General features: G+C 51.2%; 1 protein-coding gene across 3 annotated transcripts in view; it reads left to right on the top strand.

Annotated features, from left to right (window-relative positions):
• Window positions 1–8,875: 8,875 nt before the first annotated feature.
• The window catches only part of ADAMTS10 (ADAM metallopeptidase with thrombospondin type 1 motif 10), a 44,655-nt gene continuing 26,265 nt past the window's right edge, over window positions 8,876–27,265 (top strand). For all 3 annotated transcript variants that reach the window (XR_014520978.1, XM_083483663.1, XM_083483662.1), the window contains exons 1-4: window positions 8,876–9,346; window positions 16,475–16,777; window positions 19,157–19,524; window positions 23,947–24,106. Coding sequence is in view for 2 of the 3 variants with exons in the window: in XM_083483663.1 (XP_083339789.1) it covers window positions 16,690–16,777; window positions 19,157–19,524; window positions 23,947–24,106 (616 nt within the window). In the remaining variant the exon portion in view is untranslated. The remainder of the gene's footprint in view (window positions 9,347–16,474; window positions 16,778–19,156; window positions 19,525–23,946; window positions 24,107–27,265) is intronic.

The following is a 27,265-nucleotide window of genomic DNA, read 5'->3' as shown; positions in this document are numbered from 1 at the left end:
ACTGGGAGGCAGAGGCTGAGCCAGGAGAAGTAGGAGCTGGAAATGAACAGCCTCCTTGGGACTCAAATCTAGTCTTGGGGGGAGAGAGGCTTCCAAGGAAAAGAAGAACGTCCCAGACCCAGTGAAGGAAGGGGATGTGGAGAGCCCTTGGGTCTATTACTTAAAGTACCTCAGCAGCAGGATTATTAAAGGGGGTGGATAACTGAAAGAAAGTACAGTGGTATCTCTGGTTACCGTATTTTTCGCCCTATAGGACGCACTTTTTCCCCTCCAAAAATGAAGGGGAAATCTGGGTGCGTCCTATGGGGTGAATGCAGGCTTTTGCTGAAGCTTGGAGAGCGAGAGGGGTCGGTGCGCACCGACCCCTCTTGCTCTCCAGGCTTTGGGAACACATCCGCAGCCTAGGCAGCCCTACAGGAGGTCCCGCAGGGCTACCTACGCTGCGGATAGCAGCCTGCTGCCCAGAGCGAGGGGCGCCCTGAAGCAGAGCGCCCCCCGCGCCAGGCACACACCCGCAGCGTGGGGAGCCTTGCAGGAGTTCCACGCAGGGCTCCCCACGCTGCGGATAGCAGCCTGCCGCCCAGCGCGAGGGGCGCCCTGAAGCAGAGCGTCCCCCGCGCCCGGCAGACATCCGCAGCATGTTGGAGCCCTGCAGGAGTTCCCCGCAGGGCTCCCCACGCTGCGGATAGCAGCCTGCTACCTGGCGGGCGGGGCGTCCTGAAGCAGAGTGCCCCTCGCGCCGGGCAGACATGGGCCAGCCCCACAAGCTCGGGGGACAGCAGGGAGGCGCAGCGCCGCCATCCCGCTGTTCCTCGACCTGGTTCGGTTTCCCCGACCTGCTTTTGGGGGGGAAATAAAGGGGGGGAAATTTCCTTTATTTCCCCCCAAAAAAACTAGGTGCGTCCTATGGGACGGAGCCTCCTATGGGACGAAAAATACGGTACATTCGCTTCATGTTATGTTCTTTCAGGTTACATCCTGTGGCAACCCGGAAGTACCGGAAAAGATTACTTCTGGGTTTCGCCGTTTGCGCATGCGCAGTCTCACAAAATGACATCACGCATATGAGCATGATATGGAGGGGGGGGCATGTCTTCTTCACCTCCTTCTTCGCTACAATATATCCATTTATTTCCAATTGTCAATGTCAAAAGGGACTAAAATCTATAAAATTCATAGAAAATCAACGTGCCAATTTGCTCAATTTCTCTAGGACAGTGTTTCCCAACCACTGTTCCGTGGCACACTAGTGTGCCGCGAGATGTTGCCTGGTGTGCCGCGGGAAAAATTTAAAAATTCGAAAGATTTTTTTTTAAAAAAGTCAAATTTTCGATTGGGGCGCCGTCACTAGATGACCCCTGGGGTTCCCTCCCTCCCTCCCGCTCTGCGCCTACCTCCTCCTCCGGGGAGGCCCTTCCTGGCTCTCGGCCAAGGCTTGGCGGCTGCCACTCACTCATTCGCTCGCCCACCCGTCCCTCCATCCCTGCACCCGGCCTCTCCCCCTCCGTCCCCGGCGTGGGGGCTGTCGGGATCCGTAGTCCCCTCGCCCTTGGGCTCCGCGCCTGCGCGGGGTGCGCGAACCACGTTTCCCAGCGTGGCCTGGCGGGCTGGGCGTTTTGTTTGAAGCGCTCTTCTCCCGGCCATGGAATGAGCGCGGCGGCGGCGGCCGGGCGGGCAGGGATTCTTCCGCGCAGACCCCGCGCAGCCTGCCTGCACCCCCGCGGAGATCGGGCGGCAGGATGGAGCGCGGGGATCCCCGCGGAGGCGGAACGGCGGAGGCTGCCCCCCAGGTAGGGCTGCGTCGGGGGGGTGTTATTTTTGCAATGCTGCATCCGCGCCGGAGGGGACGCATCGGACCGCGGGGAGACCCCTTGGTGTGCGTGCGAGGCAATGCATGCGTGCAGGCGTTGCATGGAGTGCAGTGCAATGGCAATGCGGCGCCCTGCATGCATGCATGCAACTTCCACCGGCGCTCCGGACTTGGCAGGTGAGGGGGGTCCCCAGTGGGCGGCAGAGAGAGCCGCGAGGGCGAAGGGGAACCGGGGGGGGGGAGCAGCGCTGCTGCCCAAGCCGAGCCCGGGGGGAAACTTCGGCGTCGTTGCGCCGGGTGTTGGAAGCGGAGGCTGGCGGGGGCCCCTCACCTGCAAAACCTGGTCGCCTCTCATATATTTCGTGCATTGCATTCATCGCCCGCTTTCTCCTCCAAGGAGCTCCCGGGGGCGCGCGTGGTTCTCCCCGTGTTATCCTCGCAACAACAGCCCTGCGAGGTGGGTCAGGCGAGTGGCCCAAGGGAGCACCCAGGGATTGTCCTGCCAGGTGGGGTGATTTGAACCCTGCTCTCTGCCCGGTCTTCGTCCTCATTTAGCCCCCACATGTGCATGACTGTGCATGACTGAGGTTTCCCCCCCTCGTCTTGGCTATGGTGTGAGTCTGTGCTGTTAATTAATGGGGTTCTGCCTTCGGAGAAGATGAGCCAGCCCTCAAGGAGGTGATTATGTAATTTGCTAGCAATTCATGTCCCTCCCGGCGTGACGCTGCGCGCTGACGTCACGGGGCTGTAATGGTGGTGTGCCTCGAGATTTTTTTCATGAAACAAGTGTGCCTTTGCCCAAAAAAGGTTGGGAAACACTGCTCTAGGACTCCATGACACCTCCCCTGTCCTCCATAATCCCTCAAGCAAGGTGTCAAGACCCTAATCCTGTCAAATCGCTCTGCCAAGCCCTTCCTCCGGGCGATGCCAGGTGACAGACTATGCGTACATAGACCATTGTCTTCTCAGGATGTGCTTATCTGCGCATATCTCCAGCTCTGCATATTCTCCCCTCCCTCCTCCATATGTTAATCCGGTGTAACCCAACTTCTTCCTAATGTATTCATGATGTAATCTGTGTAACCCAACCTCTCCTTAATGTATTCATGATGTAACTGGGATGTATTTTGCACTGTATTCTGGGACATGGAGGGAAATCTCAAAAGTTCATGTCACCCCTTTCTCGCGGTTCAATCTCGCCTTGAACCTGTTGCGCAATAAATTTGGATCTTCTGCAGTTTGCTCCTGTCTCCGGCTGAGCTCATTTTCTTCCGCAGGGAACCGCGGACTTAGTCCGACGAGCTGGGTGGCAGAGCAGCCTCGCACCCAGATTTTACCGTAACAAGCAGAAGCGGCGAATCGCAACCTGCGCGTGTGCAGACGCACTGCTGCGGGTTGCGCTCTTTTTCATGTTGCGAATGAGCCTCTGGAATGGATCCCATTCGCATCCAGAGCAGAACAGAACTCGCGTCTGCGCTTGCGCAGGTCACGATTCACTGCTTCTGCACATGTGCATGATGTCATTTTGAGAGTCTGTGCATGTGCAAGTGGCGAAACCCGGAAGTAACATGTTCCATTACTTCCGGGTCGCCGCAGAGTGTAACCTGAAAATGCTCAACTTGAAGCAACTTTAACCCAAGGTATAAAACATGGGTAGGCAAACTAAGGCCCGGGGGCCGGATTCAGCCCAATCGCCTTCTCAATCCAGCCCTCAGACGGTCCGGGAATCAGCGTGTTTTTACATGAGTAGAATGTGTGCTTTTATTTAAAATGCATCTCTGGGTAATTTGTGGGGCATAGGAATTCGTTCATTTCCCCTCCAAAAAATATAGTCCGCCCCCCCACAAGGTCTGAGAGAGAGTGGACTGGCCCCCGCTGCTGACCCCTGGTATAAAGGAACCAAACCTATAATGCAAAAACAACTGAGGTTGAATTAAAGAGAAACTGCACTGTATTCTTGAAGTTACCTAAATCTAATCCATGAGTGTTATATACTATTTTGCCTTAAATAAATCATTATTGTTTGTTTAAAGGAAACCTGTCTGGGCACCACAGTTCAAGAAGGACACTGACAAACTGGAACGTGTCCAGAGGAGGGCAACCAAAATGGTCAAAGGCCTGGAAACGATGCCTTATGAGGAACGGCTAAGGGAGCTGGGCATGTTTAGCCTGGAGAAGAGGAGGTTAAGGGGTGATATGATAGCCATGTTCAAATATATGAAAGGATGTCACATAGAGGAGGGAGAAAGGTTGTTTTCTGCTGCTCCGGAGAAGCGGACACGGAGCAATGGATCCAAACTACAAGAAAGAAGATTCCACCTAAACATTAGGAAGAACTTCCTGACAGTAAGAGCTGTTTGACAGTGGAATTTGCTGCCAAGGAGTGTGGTGGAGTCTCCTGCTTTGGAGGTCTTTAAGCAGAGGCTTGACAACCATATGTCAGGAGTGCTCTGATGGTGTTTCCTGCTTGGCAGGGGGTTGGACTCGATGGCCCTTGGGGTCTCTTCCAACTCTAGGATTCTATGATTCTGTCTGAGACTCCAACTTACTAGTTATCCCCTCACAAAGGTGAGGATACTCTGGGCTAGAATTTGAAGAGGAAAGGAAAAGAAACCTTTGGGTAAAGGGTTGTTCAGTGAGGGAGGGACAATTTATCTGAGCGGGCCCAATGGTGGGAGAGGGAAAAGTACCGACGCGCCCATCGCAGCAGGTCTTTAAATGCTTTCAGGGTGAGGAAACCTACAGAAAGAAGGACGTGTTTCTTATTTTAGAATGATGTTTTCGCAAGCAGGGTTTGAACTATGGAGATTATTTCATTATTGTTACGATATAAGAGAGAGCAGATAGGGGAAGAAATAAATAAATAAAAAAAAACCCTGGAAAATGTGATGGGAAGTCAACAAAATTAAAGAAAAATCTGTTATGTGTTGGAATGTATTTGTGAAATTTCTAGAGTCCTTCTGCTATAGGGCAGCTCTATAAATTAAGCCAGTCTAATAAATTAGGGGAAAGCAAAACTTAGAGAAGGATCTGAAATACTAATCTGGAGTGGTTTTTTTGATGTTTTCATGTGTTGCAAATCACTTTGAGATTTTTCCTTTAAAATATTTATTTAAAAAAGCAGTAACAATAAAATATATCTGAAAAAAGGAAAGCTTTCCCTTCTTTGGCCACCAGAGGGCACTTTGAAAGTGAACACTAACACATGTCCAATCCCATAAAGGGCCCCTTATAAATATATCTATTTATTATCATTAATGTTATTTAAATGCATTCCCACCCTGTGCCTCTGCACCATTTTGCAAGGGGAGTCAGCTTTTAATAAGTGATTTCACCCTGTGACATTATGAGAAATGTACATTATCTGTTTTTTTACTCTTGCACAGCGCTGTTTTTCAAAAATGGGAAGCAGACTCCCCAATCCATTCCCCACCCTCTGTCTTCCATAGTGACGTTTCCCTCTAAATGTAAACTAAGGATGTAGTCCTCATGATCCTGAATAAAGATCTGGTTTGAGTTAGGAACATAGGGAAAAGGTCCTGTGGAGGCAAACCCATTAGGGGCCCTCTTTAAAAACCACCCAAGCCAGCACAGATTGCAATGCCTTGTGGCAGGGAGTTCCGTAGGCCCGCTTCTATGCTCCCGCAGAGTAGGACCCCTTTGCCTGACAAGGCCCATCACAGTTGCATCACCTGTCGCAGGCTTCTGTGGAAGAGATCAAATTGAGATGCTCTGCATTTTGAAGTTACATTTTAAAAAGTATTATGCCAATAAGGGATGAATGGATTAAAAAACTCACCCTGTTTTCCTACCCAGAATTGGGTAAGTGAGACAACTAATGAGAGGGAAAGAACTACTTCAAATACAGGCTGGGTGAGGTAAAAGGTAAAGGTAAATGTCAAGGTAAGGTAAAGGACCCCTGGACGGTTAAGTCCAGTCAAAGGCGCGACGAAAGAAGAATGGCAGACAAAATTAATGGACTACGCAGAATTGGATAAAATGACAGGAAGGATTCGAAACCTGCAGGACCAGAGATTCACAGAAGATTGGAAGAAATATACGAACTATTTGAAGAGCAACTGTAATCAACAAATGATGCTAGTAGGACAACAATAAGTTTTGTAAGGAGAAATATAAGAAATATTGCAAAGAAGAGAAAGAAGAGAGACATCAGTTATGAGATTTAAATGTAATAGTGAAAGCAAGAAATGTAAATTAAGTGAAAAGATTGGAAAATTTTCAGATGTGATTGATGGAAGTAAAAAAAATATTGTATAAGATACAAAAGTATGTTTAATAATTGTTGAAAATAATATGTTAAAAAACTAATATATATATATAGAGAGAGAGAGAGATCTATATACAGTGGTACCTCTGGTTACGTACTTAATTCGTTCCGGAGGTCTGTTCTTAACCTGAAACTGTTCTTAACCTGAAGCACCACTTTAGCTAATGGGGCCTCCTGCTGCTGCCGTGCCGCTGGAGCATGATTTCTGTTCCCATCCTGAAGCAAAGTTCTTAACCCAAGGTTATTTCTGGGTTGGCAGAGTCTGTAATCTGAAGCGTATGTTACCTGAAGCGCCTGTAACCTGAAGTACCACTGTGTGTGTGTGTGTGTGTGTGTGTGTGTGTATAAAGTCTAGTCAAAGGTGACTCTGAGGTTGCAGCACCCATCTTGCTTTCAGGCCAAGGGAACTGGTGTTTGTCCACAGACAGCTTTCTGGGTCATGTGGCCAGCATGACTGAGCCGCTTCTGGCGCAACAGAACACCGTGACGGAAACCAGAGCCCACGGAAACGCCGTTTACCTTCCTGCCGCAGTGGTACCTATTTATCTACTTGCACTGGTGTGCATTCAGACTGCTAGGTTGGCAGGAGCAGGGACCGAGCAATGGGAGCTCACCCCGTCGCGGGGATTGGAACCGCCAACCTTCTGATCGGCAAGTCCTAGGCTCTGTGGTTTAGACCACAGTGCCACCTGCATCTCATGCACAGGCATGTGGGCAGGGTGTGGGCAGGGATGTTTTGGCGAGGATGTGGGCTTCTGATGAGCAAGCTACAAGACCGTCTGAATCCTCGTCTCTGGAAATCACAAGAGGGGAGAGTTGCTCCTGTGCACGGATCCTGCTGGCAGGGGCATCTAGTTGGCCCCTGTAAGAACAGGATGCTGGACTAGATGGACCATTGGACTGATCCTGCGGGCTCTCTAAGTTAGAGGTCAGCAAACTTACTGCACCTCGGGCCGGTGTCTCCAGGGCCGACCATGTAGTGGGCTGGAGGGCAGGGGAGTGCGTGCCGATACACGTGCACACACACTATTTCCGGCGCACTTCCAGGTTGGAGGAGCACCGGAAATAGCTTGTGCGCATGTGCACGGGCCTCCTCCGACCCGGCTGTGCGCTGGAAATAACGCTTGTGCATGCGCACAAGGCACCGTATTTTTTGCTCTATAAGACTCCCTTTTCCCCTCCTAAAAAGTAAGGGGGAAATGTGTGTGCGTCTTATGGAGCGAGTGCAGGCTGCGCAGCTATCCCAGAAGCCTGAACAGCAAGAGGGATTGCTGCTTTCACTGCACAGCGATCCCTCTTGCTGTTCTGGCTTCTGAGATTCCGAATATTTTTTTTCTTGTTTACCTCCTCCAAAAACTAGGTGCGTCTTGTGGTCTGGTGCGTCTTATAGAGTGAAAAATACGGGTATTTCCGGTGCTCCTCCGACCCGGAAGTGGGCAGTTGCGCAGTGCAGCGCAGCGCTGGTAAGAGTAGGTGGCGACAGCGGGCAGACCCCTGCTCTAAATATTACATTCCCCACCCCCGACCTTAGATGTGCTGTTCTCCTCCCATCAGCAGACCCTCCCAGTGTCCCTGTTTTCCCGGGACAGTCCCGGATTTACAGAAGCCGTCCCGTTTTCTGATCTGATTTTGGAATGTCCCACTGTTCCTTAAAGGTAAAGGGACCCCTGACCATTAGGTCCAGTCGTGGCCGACTCTGGGGTTGCAGCGCTCATCTCACTTTATTGGCCGAGGGAGCCGGCGTACAGCTTCTGGGTCATGTGGCCAGCATGACTAAGCCGCTTCTGGTGAATCAGAGGAGCACACGGAAACGCCGTTTACCTTCCCGCCGGAGTGGTACCTATTTATCTACTTGCACTTTGACGTGCTTTCGAACTGCTAGGTTGGCAGGAGCAGGGACCGAGCAACGGGAGCTCACCCTGTCGCGGGGATTCGAACCGCCGAACTTCTGATTGGCAAGCCCGCATCCTGTTTCCACTATTCCTTAGGACGTCGCTATTTTCATTGGAGAAATGTTGGAGGTTCTGGAGTTATGCGACCCCTGAGCCAAGAAGATAAGTCACTACAACATTTTGAGGACATCTGAAGGCAGCCCTGGATAAGGAAGTTTTTCAGTGTTTAATTATGTTTTTATATATGTTGGAAGCTGCCCAGAGTGGCTGGTGCAACCCAGTCAGATGGATGGGGTATTACTATTATTATTATTATTATTATTATTATTATTATTGAACAAGACATTACTATTTACACCGGTTGTGGCAATAGTCTGTTCTGCCTCTCCTTTTTTGGGTAAATGTTTTGTGCCACGGGGGAAGGGGTAACTCTGTACTGATCAGGCCCAGGCAGGGGGGGGGCCACTTGGCCCGGGCCTCCAATTCCAAAGGGTCAGCATACATTCCCTATGTATTTTTAAAAAGCACTATTGTATATCCATATTTTCCATTTTGTCTTTATATGCAGATACGGTTCAAGCCTTGAAATAAAATTATTTGTCAGCATAACTTTTGTTAAAATTATTTATATACTCACTTATTTATAAGACTTCAGTTATCCCAGGGTAAAAAAAGGGGGGCACATTATCTACCTGGCCTGGGCCTCTGCAAAGCCCTGGTACTGATATGTTATGGATGTTTGTATGCGATGGCAATAAAAGGTCTGATGGTGATGATTTACACCGGTGAAATGCTGGAGGGTGCACATCTGTCTCCCCCTCCCTTTCCCGCTGAGGTTTAGCAGCCCAGCGGTGCCTTACATCTGTAACAGAAAGAGACCTGCCTTTCAATGGCGTCACCAGAGAAGGAGGTCTCTCTCTCTCTTGCTCTCTCTCCCTCTCTTTTTTCCTTGGGTGAAGGTGGGGGGAAGCACTGTGGTGGCTTTTATTTTTCTTAATTAGCCTGGCAAAATCCCCCTTCTTTTTTTGCTAAACAACCCGGTCTGCTTCCTACAACCTCCATTGGCTTCCTGAAAAGAAGTCTCTCTCTTCCTCTCCCTCTTTCAGTTTTTTCTTCTCCTTCTTGCAACGAATCCGTTAGCTCAAGACTTTTTGCAGGAGGAGCGTTTCCCCTGAATTCCCCCCTCTGCCGCTTCTCTCTCCCTCTCTCTCTCCTTCTTCTTCTCTTTCCAGCTGTTGCTTGGGGGAAAAACTTTGCGCCCTGCGCTTGGATAACCTCTCATCCGACCAACCGAAATTTCCGGCAAGAAACCCGGGGCGGGGAGAAGAAAAATCAAAAAAACAAAATTAGAGAAAGGTATGCGAAGGGAATTTATTTAATACTTTTTTCTTCCTTTGGAAACTTTCTGGTTTTGCAAAGCTGGAGGGTGGGGGGGATGTGATGAAGCGCTCCAAGGACGGAGTTGCAGAAACCGTGCGCAAAAACGGCCGGTTTGGGGGATGAGGCCGGGGACGCGGTCTCCCCCCGGCCCCCCACCCGAAAAGATGTCTTGCTTGGGGCTTTCTGTCTCTCTCTGCCTGTGTTCCGGGGAATGGGAAGGGCTTGCTGCCTTCTGGGTGGGTGGGAAAACATTGCTGCAAGATGCCAAGTATGTTCGCCTCGCGTTCCCAAAATTCTACACGTATGCAAAAATCTCCAGGGCTGATCTCGACCATCTGCAGTGGAGGATGGACTAGGAAAGGAAGGAAGCATTACTTTCGGGGTCCCTCATCACCCAGGGGTCCTAAAAGCGGCTGAATTCATGCATTTATACAGTATAGCATTTCCCCAACTGGTACCCCGCGCTTCTTGGAAAGTATAAGGCATAGGAAATATTTATTCCCACCAGTGGCTTTGACATGTTCATCAAAATCTGAGATGTAGTAGTTGTTTTATTTTATTTTCAAGTGTGGTCATCTGTTGTAGGGCAATGCCAGGGACAGGGACTGCCCAGGTTGCTGGTTGCAAAGGGAACCCCATAACAGCCCCCCAGAGCCGTAGCTATGAAGTGGGGGGGGGCGGCTGCCAGGTTTTGGGCCTCCAAAGGGGTGCCATGGAGACCCCAGCCTCTCTCTGTGTGTGTAGGGGGTGTCAAACTGGGTCTTTGACCTGGGTGAAATAAAGTCTAGTCCCCCCCCCCGGCCAGCCCCCAAAATGTATGCCCACCCCTGACTGTCTCCTTGGGCCTGGCCAGTCTTCCAACATCAGTCTCCCTTTATATGGTGGCTTTGGGTGTGGGGTTTGTGTGCAAGAGCCAGCCCCCTCCCAAATTATTATTATTATTACTAATTAAATTTGCGTACCACCCTATGCTAGCAGGTTTCAGGGTGGTTACAACATAAAACCACAGTATAAAATACATAATAAAAACATAAACAAGAACAACCCAATCACTCCACCCCCCCCAAAAAAACCACATTTTAAATGGGCATTGGGTATCAGCCAGCCAAAGGCCTGGCGCCTAAAGGGGTTTAATGAAGGCGCCAAGCGAGCCTCCCTGGGGAGAGCATCCCACAGGCGGGGAGCCACTGCAGAGAAGGCCCTGTTCTCATGGAAGAAGCACATGAAAAAGGGCCTCAGAGTCTGGGTCGGTTCATATGGGGAGAGGCAGCAATGGAGGTATTGATGGGCATTGCCATTCAAACGGCATGAGGATACTGCACCATGTGATCAATTATGGAGGGTGGGGCTTACCTGCTCCCCCCCCCCCATATTTTATTTAAGTTGGCACCCCTGTGTGTGTGTTTTCCTCCCAACTTTCTGACAACCTTTTAATTACCTGCATCTGCTAATTGGGCATTGCGGGATTACACGTCTACCTTCCCAACAAGCTTAAACGTGCTCCATCGTCTCGGCCGCTCTTCGGGTGCCCACGAAAAATAAGTCAACAGCAGTGTGGTTTTTTTTCTTCTTCTTCAAGCTGGGTATCTGGCTCGGAGCTCTGGGTCATATGCTCTGATTGGATCCTTAAAAGCATTCCCTTCCGTCCAATTTTTTCTTTTTTTAAACCCACACTCCACCGCACCACAGGCGCTCGATTCAATTAATCCCTTGCAACCTGTTGTTTTAATCATCCAAGCAAACTTTAGTCGAGTTGAAAAGCCAAGCCATTTGCTCAGTGACGTCTGGTGGGTTGAGAGTGTAAATAATTGGGCTTAATATTAATTAGAAATGAGAGCCGGGGTTAGGAGGAGGCTGGAGGTGAGCGTTCTCTTTTTACCTCCATTTCAGATGTTTCAAAGCTAAAGGCCATGGCCTCTTTTTATATTCTGAGCCTTTAATATCTGCCTGACGGGTAAGCAGTTCACCCCGCGGTGCCCTTTTTGGCACGAAGGCACTCAGGGACATGGCAGTTGAATTTCTGATCAGGTAGCGACCTTCTCTGAAAGGGATATCTAGGAATGGGGAGAGGGGAAAAATCTATTCAGTTTGCACTGAGGCGAACTGCATTTTCTGAAATGACACACAAAAAAAAAAAACCAAAGGAGCTGTTCGTTGAAATGTGCACTTTTCCCAATTCTGTAAAATGGTTCTCTGGCCAGGTGACGTGCAAAAAGGGCTGTCCTGGGTGATGGAAGAGAAAATAAGGTGCTCTTTTGGAAAAAAAATGCTTTGCAAAACCAAAATTGGTCTATTAGTCAAGCCTGCAGAAATCTGCAGGAAAGGGCGAGTGAACTTTCATGAGGACTTTCAAAAAACAAGGCACCAACTGATGTGTCAGCCTGCAGAATTTGAACTTTAAGAATGGAAGGACGAGGAGCTGAGAGGAACCAAAATGGATAGATTGGTCTGTCCTTGCGCTCTTCACATGCTTGTGGGACACCCTTGACTCCTCACTCGTCTTCAAATCATAGAGTTGTCCTACTCAGAGGCAGCATACAAATAAAATTATGTATATGCTCAGAGGTTTTACCACAATCAAGCAGTATGTAGGTTTTGCTACATTCTGGAAGCCAAGCCTGATGAGGAACGGTTGAAGGAGCTGGGTATGTTTAGCCTGGAAAAGAGGAGATATGAGAGCCATCTTCAAATATCTCAAGGGCTGCCACGTGGAAGATGGAGCCAGCTGGTTTTCTCCCGCTCTGGAGGGCAGGACTCGAACCCATGGCTTCATGTTACAAGAAAGGAGATTCTGACTAAACATCAGGAGAAAAAAACTTTCTGGCAGTAAGAGCTTCTTGACAACGGAACAGAGGTTGTGGACTCCCCTTCCTTGGAAGTTTTTGAGCAGAAGTTGGGTGGCCATCTGCAGTGGCGTAGCGTGGGTTGTCAGCACCCGGGGCAAGGCAAGTAATTTGCGCCCCCTAACCCGTAGACTTGCACCCCCTAACCCGTGGACTTGCGCCCCTAACCCTAACCCCCAGATGTTGCGCCCGGTGCGGCCGGCCCCCCCTGCACCCCCCACGCTACGCCACTGGCCATCTGTCATGGATGCTTCAGCTGCATTGCAGGGGGTTGGACTGGATGACCTTTGGAGGGCCCCTTCCAACTCTACAGTTCTGTGATGCTGTGGTTTTATTTCACTCTCATGCCTTTACCTCTCTGATCAATTTCCTTGAGACTTTTGTGGTTGTTGCTCTTGAAAACTATCTATTTATTGCGTTTAGATCCCACCTTTTCTCTGCAGAGCTCGGGGTGGCATACACAGTACTCCCCCTCCTCACTTAACCCCCCAACATCAACCCTGCAAGGTAGGATAATAAATAATAATAATAATAATATTTATTTATACCCCGCTCTTCCTGTTTCAAAACCGGGCTCAGGGTAGCTAAAAACAAATTTAAAACACACACTTATAAAAGCAGCATAAAATACAGTATAAAAACATGAATAACAGTAAAATTCAAAATTCAGTTTAGGGGATATAAGCATTAGATAACCCCCAGGGCTAGCTGGCTGAATTGGTCCTACTTGGGCCAGCAAGAGGCCAGGGGAGAATTAGCTGTGGGGTCTCAGAGCGGGTGATCTTCATAAAAGGAGAGGGGGAAGGAAGAGAAAGGAAATCAGTCTGAATTCAAATTAAAGGCCAAGTGGAATAGCTCTGTCTTACAGGCCTGACGGAAGGAGGTTAAATCCTGCAGGGTCCTGGTCTCATGAGACGGAGCATTCCACCAGGTCGGAGCCATCACTGAGAAGGCCCTGGTCCTGGGGGAGGATAGTCTGAGAGAGAGGGAGACTGGCTCCCCAAAGGGCATCTGGTGAGCTTTGTGGCCAAGTGGGGGGGATTTGAACCCAGGACACAGGTCCTAGTACAACACTCTAACCATTATGCCACTACTGGCTCCCAGTTGCGGAGAGTCGGTTTTTAAGATGGGGGACAGAGAGACCCTGAAACAGACGAGAGCCTGCTATGCCAAAATCCCCCAGCCGAGTCCTACTCAGAGTAGACCCACTGAATTTAAAGCCGTCAACTTGGATGGGCCTACCCTGGGTCAGCAACAGTGGCGTAGCGTGGGTTGTCAGCACCCGGGGCAAGGCAAGTAATTTGCGCCCCCTAACCCATGGATTTGCGCCCCCTAACCTGTGGATTTGCGCCCCCTAACCCATGGATTTGCCCTAACCCCAGATGTTGTGCCCGGTGCGGCCGGCCCCCCCTGCACCCCCCACGCTACGCCACTGGGTTGGCCAGTTGGTGTTAAAAAAAGATAGAACTTTTTTTATGTATGCTACAACAGCAGCAAGAATACTCATTGCAAAGTATTGGAAGACGCAAGATTTACCCACACAGGAAGAATGGCAGATGAAGTTGATTGACTGCATGGGATTGGCAGAAATGACTGGCAGAATCCGCAACCAGGGAGAAGAGTCGGCAGAAGAAGATTGGAAGAAATTTAAGGACTATTTACAGAAATACTGCAATATTAAGGAATGTTGAATGATGTTGGATTGAAATTAAGTGGTTTCTAGCTGTAATGGTATAAAAGGTTATGAAAAAATGGTTTTTTAAAGTAAAAGTTTAAGTTTCAAGAACTTGGATAGAAAATAAGGTGTTATTTAGCGGTAATGCTATGAGATAAGGATTTGCTGAACAAATAATTTGAACTAGAAAACAAGAAGGGGAGGTATGAGGAGGTCAGGGAAATATGTTATTGAAAAATAAGTTGTGAATTTTATGTGTTTTTAATATATATATTTTCTATTTTTTTTGCATTTTTCTCTTTGTATAAAATTGAAAACTTTAATAAATATCTTATTAAAAAAAGGAATTTATTAAATTTATTATTTGTGGAGCCCCCGCGGGCCGAGGCAGCCGAAGCCCCCTCCCCTTGGGCGCCCGGCGGAGGAAGGAATCACGGCCCGCCGGGCGGCCAACGGCCTCTCTCCCGGTGCTGGGGGTGCACGGAGGCGGCGGCAGCGGCAGCGGCAGCGGCGGCTTCTCCTCCTCCTCCTACGGAGGCTGCCCCAAGGTGAGCCCGAGCCTTTCTCCCTGCTCCGCGTCTGGCTGCCTTGCTCTGCCGCGGGGGCGACAGGGGGTGTGTGTGTTGTGCGTTGCGTTCTGCCTCCCGGGGCGGGAGGGAGCATCCCGGAGCCGCCTCCTCCTCCTCCTGCGCGGGGCATGTGCCAGAGGAGGCTCCCCGGGAAATGGCCCTGGGCGCTGGGGGGTCTGGGCGCTGGGGGGTCTGGGCGGCATCCGCGGCGGCGGCGCTGAGCGAGGCGAGGAGGGGAAGCTGCCGGCGGGCGAGGGATGCGCGGGCTGAGCGAGGGGCGTTCCCCTTCCCTCTGGACTCGCGCCCCCCCCAGAAGTTGCGCCCGGTGCGGCCGGCACCCCTGGCACCCCCCACGCTACGCCACTGGTCAGCAATCGCCCGATGATGAAATAACCACATTTCCGAGCTCCCGGTCTGCAAAACTAGAGCTCAAGGCCCACGGGTCCCGTTGCCTGCCTTGCAAAAATCCTTCCTCGCTTCTTCGCAGGCGGAGAGGGACCCCTCCAGCCCATCTGCTTCCCATTACTCTCCTCTGCAGCTGGATCCAAAGCCAGCGCGGCCGAGCTGTCTGCAGACCCAGTGGCAAAATTGGGAACAGACGCTCTCGCTCTCCTTCCCTTCAACAACAATCTGGATTTTTAGGGGGGGGGAGAATTAAGATGTAAACTAATCCTCTCTGTGTCCTTCTCCCTTGCCACTCTCCCCACTGTTTTTGTGTCCCAAGCACCTCGCAGTTTCTGTCCTCCTTTCTTTCTCCCCCACTATCTTTCTCTCTCTTGAGCCACAAAATCTCCTCTATGAGCCACAACAGCTCTGCTTCCATGGCAGAGGCAGCGGTGCTTCATGTGACTCCCACAGTAACTAGACAACTTTTAGAAGACAACTGAAGGCAGCCCTGGATAGGGAAGTTGTTGGTGTTCAATGTTTTAATATGTTTTCACATATGTTGGAAGCCGCCCAGAGTGGCTGGGGCAAGATGTGTGGGATATAAACAATAAAACAACAATTGCTGCTGCTGTTGTTATTGAATAGGACATGCTCTGGTTATCTCCCGCTTGGACTACTGCAATGCTCTCTACGTGGTGCTACCTTTGAAGGTGACCCAGAAACTGCAATTAATCCAGAATGTGGCAGCTAGACTGGTGACTGGGGGCAGCCGCCAAGACCACATAACACCGGTCTGGAAAGACCTTCGCTGGCTCCCAGGACGTTTCCAAGCACAATTCAAAGTATTGGTGCTGACCTTTAAAGCCCTAAATGGCCTCCGTCCAGTAGACCTGAAGGAGCATCTCCACCCCCATCATTCTGCCGGACGCTGAGGTCCAGCGCCGAGGGCCTTCTGGCGCTTCCCTCCCTGCGAGAAGTGAGGTTACAGGGAACCAGGCAGAGGGCCTTCTCGGTAGTGGCGCCCGCCCTGTGGAACGCCCTCCCATCAGATGTCAAGGAAATAAACAACTACAGTGGTACCTCAGGTTAAGAACTTAGTTCGTTCCGGAGGCCCGTTCTTAACCTGAAACTGTTCTTAACCTGAAGCACCACTTTAGCTAATGGGGCCTCCCGCTGCCGCCGCGTGATTTCTGTTCTCATCCTGAAGCAAAGTTCTTAACCCGAGGTACTATTTCTGGGTTAGCAGAGTCTGTAAACTGAAGCATATGTAACCTGGTGCGTATGTAACCTGAGGTACCACTGTACCTGACATTTAGAAGACATCTGAAAGCAGCCCTGTTTAGGGAAGTCTTTAATGTGTGACATTTTAATGTATTTTTAATCTTTGTTGGAAGCCGCCCAGAGTGGCTGGGGAGACCCAGCCAGATGGGTGGGGTACAAATAATAAATTATTATTATTATTATTATTATTATTATTATTATTTTCATCGGATAAATGTTGGAGGGCGTGCATCTCAGGGCCCCACGCTTGGCCAAAAGGTTTCTGTGTTGGAGGGGCTTGAACAACATGATCCTTGTGGTTCCTTCGAACTCTCCTGTTCTGTGATTCTGTGACGCTCCTCTCCGACAGAGCGATGCCGCAGACTCCTGGCACATGCTGAGCGCAGAGGACGCCCGCCCCGCCCTTGCCACCTCCTGCAGAGCACCCAGCGGCCGAGGATGGACACCCAGGAACGGGGGACCCCTGTCTAAGCAAGCGTGGCGGCTCAGCGAAAGCAATGTTGGGGCAGACCCCCTCGGCCTGGTCCAACGCAGCCCCCATCGCAGCGAGCATCCTAGCCCACTATGGCGACGGCCTGGAGGCTTCTGACCTGGACCCTCGTCTCGGCCGTGTCCGTGGGCAACCTCCCAGGCTACGCCTTCCAGTCGCAAGGTATGGTGGGGGAGCGGTGGTGCAAGGTGGAGCCCCAAGCTCCTAGTCCTCAGTGCTAGTTTTATAGAGAGTTACACTCTGACCTGATTCTGCCAATACACTCCATAAATATACTGAAATATACCGAACAGTTTCTTGCCACTCTGTCGCTCCTAGATAACAATCCTGGTGTGACACACAAGGTGGCCGAATTTGGGGCATCAGCAGTTACCATGTTTTTCGCTCTATAGGACGCACTTTCCCCCCTCCAAAAATGAAGGGGAAATGTGTGTGCGTCCTGTGGAGCGAATGCAGGCTCCTTGGCTTCAGCGATAGCAATGGGAAGCCTCCGAAGCGCAGATGGAGCGCTCCCTCTGTGCTCCGGAGGCTTCATGTTGCTTTCGCTGAAGCCTGGAGAGCGAGAGGGGTCGGTGTGCACCGACCCCTCTCGCTCTCCAGGCTTCAGTCAGCTATCCGCAAGCCTTCGGAGCACAGCAGGAGTTCCCCCCATAATCCAAAGGCTTGCGGATACAGCCTGAAGCCTGAAGCCCAGGGAGCGCAGTGCCAACTCCCGCTGCGCTCCCCGGGCTTCAGGCAGCTATCAAGCCTTTGGAGCGTGCCCCCAGCCCCGCAAGCTCCCGGACCTGTTCTGGGGGCTGGGGTTGGCGGAAGCTCGGGCTTCCCCCGCCCTAGCCCTGCAGCTAAAAACGAAGCCAAGACAGCGAGCGGGATCCATCCCGGCTGGAGAGGTTGCGCGTGGCTAAAGAGGAAGCCAAGATAGCGAGCAGGATGGATCCCGCTCACTGTCTTGGCTTCTTTGCTCTTTGGGGCCGGGGGGGAATAAAATGTTTTTTCTTTATCCCCCCCCTAAAAACTAGGTGTGCCCTATAGTCTGGTGCGCCCTATGGAGCGAAAAATACGGTAAAATACGACATGCAAGGATTAGTACATTTCTGAGCATAATTCAAAGTTTTGGTGCTGACCTTTAAAGCCCTAAACAGCCTCGGCCCTGTAGACCTGAAGGAGCGTCTCCACACCCATTGTCCATCCCAGAAACTGAGGTCCAGCTTTGAGGGTCTTCTGGCAGTTCCCTCGTTGTGAGAAGTGAGGTTGCAGGGAACTGGGCAGAGGGCCTTCTCGGTGGTGGCACCCTCCCCGTGGAACGCAATTCCTAGCAGATGTCAAGGAGATGAAGAACTACACAACTTTTAGAAGACACCTGAAGGCAGCCCATTTTATTATTTTCCATATTTTCTGGAAGCCAGCCAGATGGGTCAGGTATTACTATTATTACCCAGGATTATAACACATTGTCCGGCGAACATTCCTAGGTCAGAAAGCCCCCCCCCCCTTATTTTTATGTATATGTGATTTTAGATTATTTTACTTTGTTCTGTGTTTTTTAATTTTGCAGTTGGTGTTCAATGTTTTGATACTGGTCATTGACCGCAATATAACGACTTACTTACTAGACCTCAAGGCAGGGGAAAGGAAGCTTTCTTGACCTGGGGACTGCCTTTACTTCTGGGCAGCCTTCCAGCGGCGAGGACAGAGGCCAAATTGGGTGGGGGAGATGGGAGACTGCCTCTTCTGGGATGTCACATACTAGATGGACACAGAGGAACAGTGCGAGGAACCAGCTGGGAGACCCTGAAGGGAAGAAGCCTCAGTGCCTGTACGGTCATTAGTGGGCAGAAGGAGAAAAGGGAGGACTGGGGTAAGGAGATGTTGGAAGCTGAAAGGGTAACAGGGCTTAGTGAGCAGGGAGAGTCTGTGCCAGAGAGCAGCCCAGAATCAAAGGCTGCAGCAGGAGAGGAGGAAGGCCAAGAGGCAGAGATGGTGAAGCGTCACGAGTGTCTCCCCCTCTTGCTGTGACAAGCTCCCTTCTTTTATTGTCCCCTAGAACCAGGAGAGGCGTGAAGAGGGCAGAGGAGAGGTTGCCTGTGTGCAGGCACAGCCTCCGATTGCTTGGGGGAAATCCTGGATTGGATGGGACTGAGGCAGCTGCTTCATGGGGGGCAAGACCTGCCAGAGATGATTTGCTTTGCTCACTAGGCCTTTATCCATCCAGATATAGTCGGAGGAACGCCTCTACTTAGAAGGGGTGTTCACATGAGAGCAGGGAATGCCTCTTCTTAGGCAAAAACTGTGGTCCACTTAGTGCTGCTGGAGCAGCTGGATTCCCGTCTCCCAGCACCCAGTGTGGCCATTGGTCAGAGGGGATGTGGGAACTCGACCCCAACAACATCTAGAAGGCCCCAGGGGCACCCCATCTCTCTCTTGCGGAATGAACGTGCATTGCCACGCCGAGCAAAACCCTGGGAATGGCCAGGGCACTGAACCAAGGTCCCGATTCACCCATTTCTTTTTTCTCTCTGCATTTCCTTCCCCCTGCTCCAGAGGAGTTCCTCTCAAGCCTCGACCACTATGAGATCGCCTTCCCCGTGCAGGTGGACCAGAATGGGGACTTCCTGACGTTTGACGTGAAGAGCCCGCGAAAGCGGCGGGCCCGGCGCGGGACGGGGGCCCCCTCCCACGAGCCCCCCCGGGAGCAGCAGGTCTTCTACAGGGTCTCAGCCCACCGGGCGCAGTTCCTCCTCAACCTGACGCTGCACACGAACCTGCTGGCGGAGCGGTTCCGGGTGGAGTACTGGCGGCACGACGGGGTCGACCGGAAGCATGAGTTCCACGAGGACTGCCACTACTCTGGCCACCTGCAAGACGAGTACCTCAGCTCCAAAGTCGCCATCAGCAACTGCAACGGGCTGGTAAGCTGCCCCCCCCCGGCTCAGCCTCGTCTGTGCTAGGCCTGGGACCCTCCCCTAAAAAAACCCAACAACAACAGGGCAACGTTCTAGTCCTCATTGCTCCCTAAAAACAATGTAAGATTCTAGTGAAGTCACAGGGAAGCAGGCAGAGGGCCTTCTCAGCAGTGGCACCCTCCCTGCGGAACAAAGAGATTAAAAAAACCTCACACAACTTTTAGAAGACACCTGAAGGCAGCTCTGTATTGGGAAGTTTTTAATGGTTAATGTTTTATTGTGTTTTTAATATTTTGTTGGGAGCCGCCCACTGTGGTTGGGTAAACCCAGTCAGATGGGTGGCACATAAAAAATAAAATCATTATTATTATCACTCCCAAAGAGAGATTTACGCTATTCCTTCCGAGTGGAAAAGGTTTGCACTTCGGGGAAAAGCTTCTGCAGACCTTCCGTGGGCGACTCCTTCCACTCTTCACATTGGAAGATTCTCCTTGGTTTCTCAACCCGAGACTCATTCTTTCCCTCTTTACAATTCAAGGAGGAAAATTTTGCAATGCCTCCTCCTGTTGTCACTGTCTCTTTGGCTCCCAGCCTGAGGACATGGCGGTAACTCAGTAAACGCCCCCGACATGCACCCCCAGACAGTTTCCTAACCATGCAAGATCCCGGAACGGATTCTGGAGTAAGAAATTAAGATGATCCTGGCTGCTGGGTCATGCTAAAATCCAGTCCGGCATCCTGCTGCCAGCCCACAAACAGGACCTGGGCACGGCAGGAACTCTTCCTGCTGATTTTGGAAAGTAGTTTGCCTGTTCACGATGCCTTCAGGCACCTCTTAAGACCTCGCTGCCAGATTTTGCAAGATCACAGCTTCCAACATTTCTCCGGGGAAATTAGGGTCATCCTATTCAACAACAGGACGCGGGTGGCGCTGTGGGTTAAACCACAGAGCCTAGGACTTGCCGATCAGAAGGTCAGCGGTTCGAATCCCTGCAACAGGGTGAGCTCCTGTTGCTTGGTCCCTGCTTCTGCCAACCTAGCAGTTCGAAAGCACGTCAAAGTGCAAGTAGATAAATAGGTACCACTCTGGCGGGAAGGTAAACGGCGTTTCCATGTGCTGCTCTGGTTCGCCAGAAACGGCTTAGTCATGCTGGCCACATGACCCGGAAGCTGTACGCCGGCTCCCTCGGCCAGTAAAGCGAGATGAGCGCCGCAACCCCAGAGTCAGTCACAACGGGACCTAATGGTCAGGGGTCCCTTTACCTTTACCTGTTCAACAACAACAACAACTTCCCTATGCCTTCAGAAATCTTCTAAAGGTTGTCTAGTTACTGGATCTCCTTGGCTCAGGGGTTGCATAACTGCATACCCCCCCCCCCACATTTCTCTGACGAATATGGGGACTTCCAAAGGAACAGCAGGACATTCTGGGTTCAAATCAGAAACCGGGACGGCTGGGAAATTGGGACACTTGGAGGTCTACAAGACGGTACCTGGGATCAAGGTGCAGGTTTTCATCCATACAGTGAACGCTCGGGTTGCGAACATGATCCGTGTGGGATGCACGTTCACAACCTGCAGCGTTCGCAACCTGCAGTGGCGCGTCTGCGCACACATGGATTGCGATTCAGCGCTTCTGCGCATGCGCAAGACACGTTTTAGCGCTTCTGCGCATGTGCAGCCCCTGAAACCCAGAAGTAACCTGTTCTGGTACTTCCGGGTTTCAGCGGGTCCGTAACCTGAAAAAACGCAACCTGAGGCGTCTGTAACCTGAGGTATGACTGTATTTGGATACTGCCAGGTGCCATTCTGAATCAAGATGGTGGACTAAAACTTTCAAAACTGCAACGATACCAACCAGATTTGGCTGGATTGTTCCTGAGATCTAGGTGCAGGTTTTTGCCAATGTTTAAATGCGGGTGGCGCTGTGGGTTAAACCACAGAGCTTAGGACTTGCCGATCAGAAGGTCGGCGGTTTGAATCCCTGCGACGGGGTGAGCTTCCATTGCTCGGTCCCTGCTCCTGCCCACCTAGCAGTTCGAAAGCATGTCAAAGTGCAAGTAGATAAATAGGTACCACTCTGGTGGGAAGATAAATGGCATTTCCGTGCGCTGCTCTGGTTCAACAGAAGCGGCTTAGTCCTGCTGGCCACATGATCTGGAAGCTGTACGCCGTCTCCCTTGGCCGGTAAAGCGAGATGAGCGCCACAACCCCAGAGTCGGCCACGACTAGACCTAATGGTCAGGGGTCCCTTTACCCTTTACCTAAATGCCACCGGACACCATTTTAAGAACCTGGGAAGAGCCTGCTGAATCATCTAGCACAGCATCCCTTTCTCACAGTGGCCAACCCTTGGCTAGTAGCCGCTGATGGCCCTCTCCTCCATGAATCTGTCTAATTCTCTTTTAACGCCATCCAAGTTGATGACCATCATAGCCTCCTGGGGCAAGGAGTTCCATCATTTAACACTGCACTGCGTAAAGAAGGACTCCCTTTTATCTGTCTTGAATCTTCCAACGTTCAGCTTCATCGCATGCCCACGAATTCCCTAAACTTGAATGCCGCAGGCACTGCAACCTTTCCGATGCGACTCCGAACGCAGGCCGAATTTCTCTCCTGTCTCTGCAGCGGAATGAAAAGGAATATTGTCGAGCAGCGCGGGATAAGATGGGAAGGGAAGCCCTCCTCCCAGGGCAATTTTAACTCTTAAAAAAATAAGAGTTCCCCCTGCTCTCTCTCTCTCTTTTAAAGCATTTGGAAATCTTCTAGCATGGTTATCAGTTGGTCTGTGGGTCCCCCAACTTTTTCTCTCTCCCTCCAAGCCCCCTCCACAAAGAACCAGAGTTGAATCACTTCTGTGTGCGTGTAATGAAAAGTTTCTGGTTTCCCAGCCCTAGAAAGGGGCGGTGTTGATGGCCTTGCTGTGGATTTCCTTTCCGGATGAAAGCTTTGTTGCTCTTGGCTGCAAGTCACGCTTCCGAGGACAAGCGGGGTAGTGTGAGGCTAGGCTGGCAAGGAGTCCGGCCGAAAACTTGAGCGTCAGCCGGAGAGAGAGCAGCCGGGAAGGAGGAGAGGGGGGTCGCCTCGTGGCTTGCGGGCAGGGTCACCCTGGGGTGCAAAACATAAGGACGTAAGAGCAGCCTGCTGGGTCAGGGCAGCGGCCCATGTAGCCTAGGATCCTGCTCTCGCAGTGGCCGTCCAGATCATGGAATCATAGAATTGTGGAGTTGGAAGGGACCCCCAGAGGTCCTCTAGTCCAACGAGCTGCAGTGCAGGTTTCCTGTGGGCAAGTAGGACCCAATCACAAGCTCTTTCCCTTCCTGTGTTTTCCAGCAACTGGTATTCAAAACATTTGTTGCCTTGCCTGCAAACCACAGCCGTTAATGGCTAATAGCCATTATTGTTATTATTATTAATAATTCCAATTTATATACCACTCTTTATCAGGAGATCCCAAGGCAGTGTACAACATTAAAAACACATTTCAGAACATCAGTGATACAAACATAATAAAAAGCATAAAGGTAAAGGTACCCCTGCCCGTACGGGCCAGTGGTGTCCGACTCTAGGGTTGTGCGCCCATCTCACTTAAGAGGCCGGGAGCCAGCGCTGTCCGCAGACACTTCTGGGTCACGTGGCCAGCATGATGAAGCTGCTCTGGCAAGCCAGCACCAGCGCAGCACACGGAAACGCCGTTTACCTTCCCACTATAAAGCGGTACCTATTTATCTACTTGCACTTAAGGGTGCTTTCGAACTGCTAGGTGGGCAGGAGCCGGGACCGAGCAACGGGAGCTCAACCCGTCACTGCGGGGATTCGAACCGCCGACCATACGATCGGCAAGTCCTAGGCACTGAGGTTTTACCCACAGCGCCACCCGCATCCCAAAAAAGCATATAAATAAAAGCATATAAATAAAAAGCATACTGACAGCCTAATAAGAAAGCAGTCGTCTTAACGGTCTTCTTTGCCACACGTTCACAGGCCATAGATTATTTAATAGCCATTGGCCTGGGCAAAGAGGAATATTTTTGCCTGGCACATGTAGTGATGCTGCCAGGCGAGCCTCTCTGGGGAGAACATCCCACAATCGGGGAGCCACCACAGAAAAGACCCTGTTCTTTTGCTGCCACTGGCATGGGGGACATAAAGGCCTCCGGTGACAAGCGTGGGGCCCGGGTTGGTTCATACAGGGAGAGGCTGTCTTTAAGGTATTGAAGTCCTGAGCTGTGCTAGGTTTTGTAAGGTTGGCACCGGCACTTTGAATTGGGCCTGGAAACTAATTGGCAGCCAGTGCGGTTGTGCCAGGATTTGTGCTCAAACCGCCTTGTTCTGGTGAGTGATCTGGCCGCTGAAGTTTTTGGACCGTCTTCAGAGGCAGACCCACGTATAAACGCTTTGCACGTTCCTCTCCTCTTCTCGTTCCAGCATGGTGTGATCATCGCAGACGGCGAGGAGTACTTCATTGAGCCCCTGAGCCCCGGCACCAATATCAGTGGGGGGCACAAGAGCGAAGGCAGTCCCCATGTGGTCTACAAGAGATCATCTCTCCAGCACCCACACATGGACGCCGCCTGTGGGGTGCTAGGTATGCCGTGGGCCAGATCCGGGTGGATAAACACTACAGACATTGGAAGGGGGCACGAGGGTCATCTAGTCCAACCCCTTGCAATGCAGGAACCTTCCAACCAACATGGGGCTCGAACCCACCTCCCTGAGAGTCTCCTGCTCTCCCAGCTGAGCTATGGCGTTCGTATGGCTGGGATACGGTCCTTACTTGCCTCTCTTGCTGGGATGGAGGATAAAGAGAAGGGGTGTTTCCATAGCTGTCAACCGTCCCTTATTTGGCGGGACAGTCCCTTATCCCAGCGCCGTTTCCCGCTGCTGTCCCTTATTGATGATGTCCCTTAAATTTCCCGGGTTTCAAAGGAAGCAGCTCCTCTCCCTCCCTCCCTGCCGGCCAGGGAGGAGGGAGGCTCCAACTGTGTGGCTTGGCTGCGTTGCTCGCCCAATAAGGAGTCTGAGAATGACTGGGGGGTGGAGCTTGCATGCCTTGTGCCAATCAAATCGGCCGCCTTGCCTGGGGACTCGCCTTTGCTCAGCGCTTCCCAGCAGAGAGGTGACAGTGGTTTTCCTTGCTGCATCCCCTTTGCCGGGTTGCTGCGCTGTGGGAACCACTGCTTGAGGCTTCGTTTGGCTGCTGGCTGGGCTTTCTGCCTTTGGCTTGGAGGGCCTCAGAAGTTGAACATACCTGTGCTTGGAAAATCCCTTATTTTGTCTGTTGATCTCTTATTTCTGAGGCTGCTGGTCCCTTATTTTCAAATCTGTAAGTTGACAGCTATGGGTGTTTCTGAGTGTAGAAACTTGCCTGCTTTTGCCTTTTGACCCACCTGGCCCCTGGAAGGTTTCCAAGGATGAAATGTGGCCCCCAGGCGGTGCAACGTTCCCCCACTCTTTTCTGTATATTTATCTGGGAGTAAGCCCCAACTGAGCGTAGAGGGGTTTATTTCTGAGTAAACACGCATTGGGTTGGGCTTTGCAGCTTCAAAGCAACAGGAAGTGAAACACCCTTATGTAAGTATTTTGAAGTTTATTTAAAGTATTCCTGTCCTGCTTTTTTCCACCGAGCATCCAGCCACAAAAAAAGAGAATAGCGTCAAGCTAGGAGTCTTGACTGATTGATGTAAGCTGATTTCAACTGCGAAATATGATTTATAACAACTGAACAACCATCAACGTATTTTTTTTGAAAGCACCCATTTGTAGAATTGGAAGGGACCTCTGAGGGTCATCCAGTCCAACCCCCTGCAATACAGGAATTGCAGCTAAAGATTCCCTGGCAGATGGCCACCCAACCTCTGCTTATAAATCTCCAAGGGAGAGTCCGCCACTTTCTGGTCTTGCCCGCGGCTGGCGTGTGGCCCCTGAGTGGTTGCATAGATAGGAATGTGGCCCTCGAGCCGAAACAGGCCAGAAATCTGCTTGGCGGTAGTAATTTTGAAAGCCATCTGGGAGGCTCAGTGAGGAATGCATTTTGACCTAACAGACGCTTGGTTCAAGGATGTGGTTTTGGATTCCGGTTTGCCTTTGTGGGGGAGACACACGCCTCCCGCTAACTTGGGAGCTGGAATCCAAAGGATCGGATTCCCGCACCAGAAGGAGTAAAGAAGAGGACACTGTCAAAGCCATTTTGCATTGAATGCCGCCAAGCGGCCTTCTGCTGCCCTCTTCAAGCACTCTGGTCATTCCCTGCATTCTCTGGGCAGGAGCGAATCTGCTTCCAATTTGTCTCTTGGAGAGATAACAATCCCCAAAACAAGCAACTGGCGCTCTGCATTCTGGGCTCTTTCAAATGCTCCTCTGCCTCCTGATCCCGGCCGGTTTAGTTCCCATTACTGTTCCTGAAATCTGGAAGTGGCCTGAAATATACTCGGAGTTGAGAGTAGATTTCATGCTCTTTATTCAGCTCATAGTGGTGAGGAGGAATGGAAGTTCCCCCAGAATGTCTGCTTTACATACATTATTTACACAATGGGCCCCACGTGATTGGCTGATTCCGGGATTCTCCTGTAGGCCAATCAGGTTGCGGATTCCCTTCCACCTGGAGCTGGATTGGGTGGCTCCTGTGGACCAATCAGACTGCTGCATTCTGGACCCTATTGTTCTAGGACCAATCAGACTGCTGCATTCTGGATCCTATGTTCTAGGACCAATCAGACTGTTGCATTCTGGACCCTATTGTTCTAGGACCAATCAGACTGCTGCATTCTGGATCCTATGTTCTAGGACCAATCAGACTGCTGCATTCTGGATCCTATTGTTCTAGGACCAATCAGACTGCTGCATTCTGGATCCTATGTTCTAGGACCAATGAGACTGTTGCATTCTGGATCCTATGTTCTAGGACCAATCAGACTGCTGCATTCTGGATCCTATGTTCTAGGACCAATCAGACTGTTGCATTCTGGATCCTATTGTTCTAGGACCAATCAGACTGCTGCATTCTGGATCCTATTGTTCTGGGACCAATCAGACTGCTGCATTCTGAATCCTATTGTTCTGGGACCAGACTGCTGCATTTTGGATCCTATTCAACTCAGTACATAACATGGCCCTTAAACTGGGCGGTTGTCCAGGCCTAGGTGGTCTTAAGAGAATGTCCAGGCTTAGGAGGCCTTGAGGACTGGCTGGCCTAGTAGGCCTTGGGGAGTTTTCAGGCCTAGTAAAGGAAAGGTAAAGGACCCCTGGATGGTTAAGTCCCGTCAAAGGCGACTCTGGGGTTGCGGCCCTCATCTCGCTTTACAGGCCGAGGGAGCCAGCATTTGTCCGCAGACAGCTTTCCGGCTCATGTGGCAGGCAGGGCTAAACTGCTTCTGGCGCAACGGGACACCATGACGGAAACAGAGCGCACTGTTTACCTTCCCGTCTAGTAGGTTCTGAGGATTAGGGGAGCCTAGTAGGCCTCAGGGAATGACTGAGCCTAGTAGGCCTCAGGGATTTTCCAGGCCTACTAGGCCTTGGAGATTGGCCAAGGATTGGCCGGGCCTAGTAGGCCTAAGGGATTTTCCAGGCCTACTAGGCCTTGGAGATTGGCTGGGCCTAGTAGGCCCCAGGAATTGGCCATGGATTGGCTGGGCCTAGTAGGCCTCAAGGATTTTCCAGGCTTAGAAGGCCTTGAGGATTGACTGGGCCTAACAGGCCTCAGGAAGTGACTGAGCCTAGTAGGCCTCAGGGATTTTCCAGGCCT

This window comes from Podarcis liolepis, assembly GCF_965112155.1.
Source record: "Podarcis liolepis genome assembly, chromosome: 18".
In the NCBI taxonomy this organism is placed as follows: Eukaryota; Metazoa; Chordata; class Lepidosauria; order Squamata; family Lacertidae; genus Podarcis; species Podarcis liolepis.
This window is presented reverse-complemented; position numbering and strand designations above follow the sequence as displayed.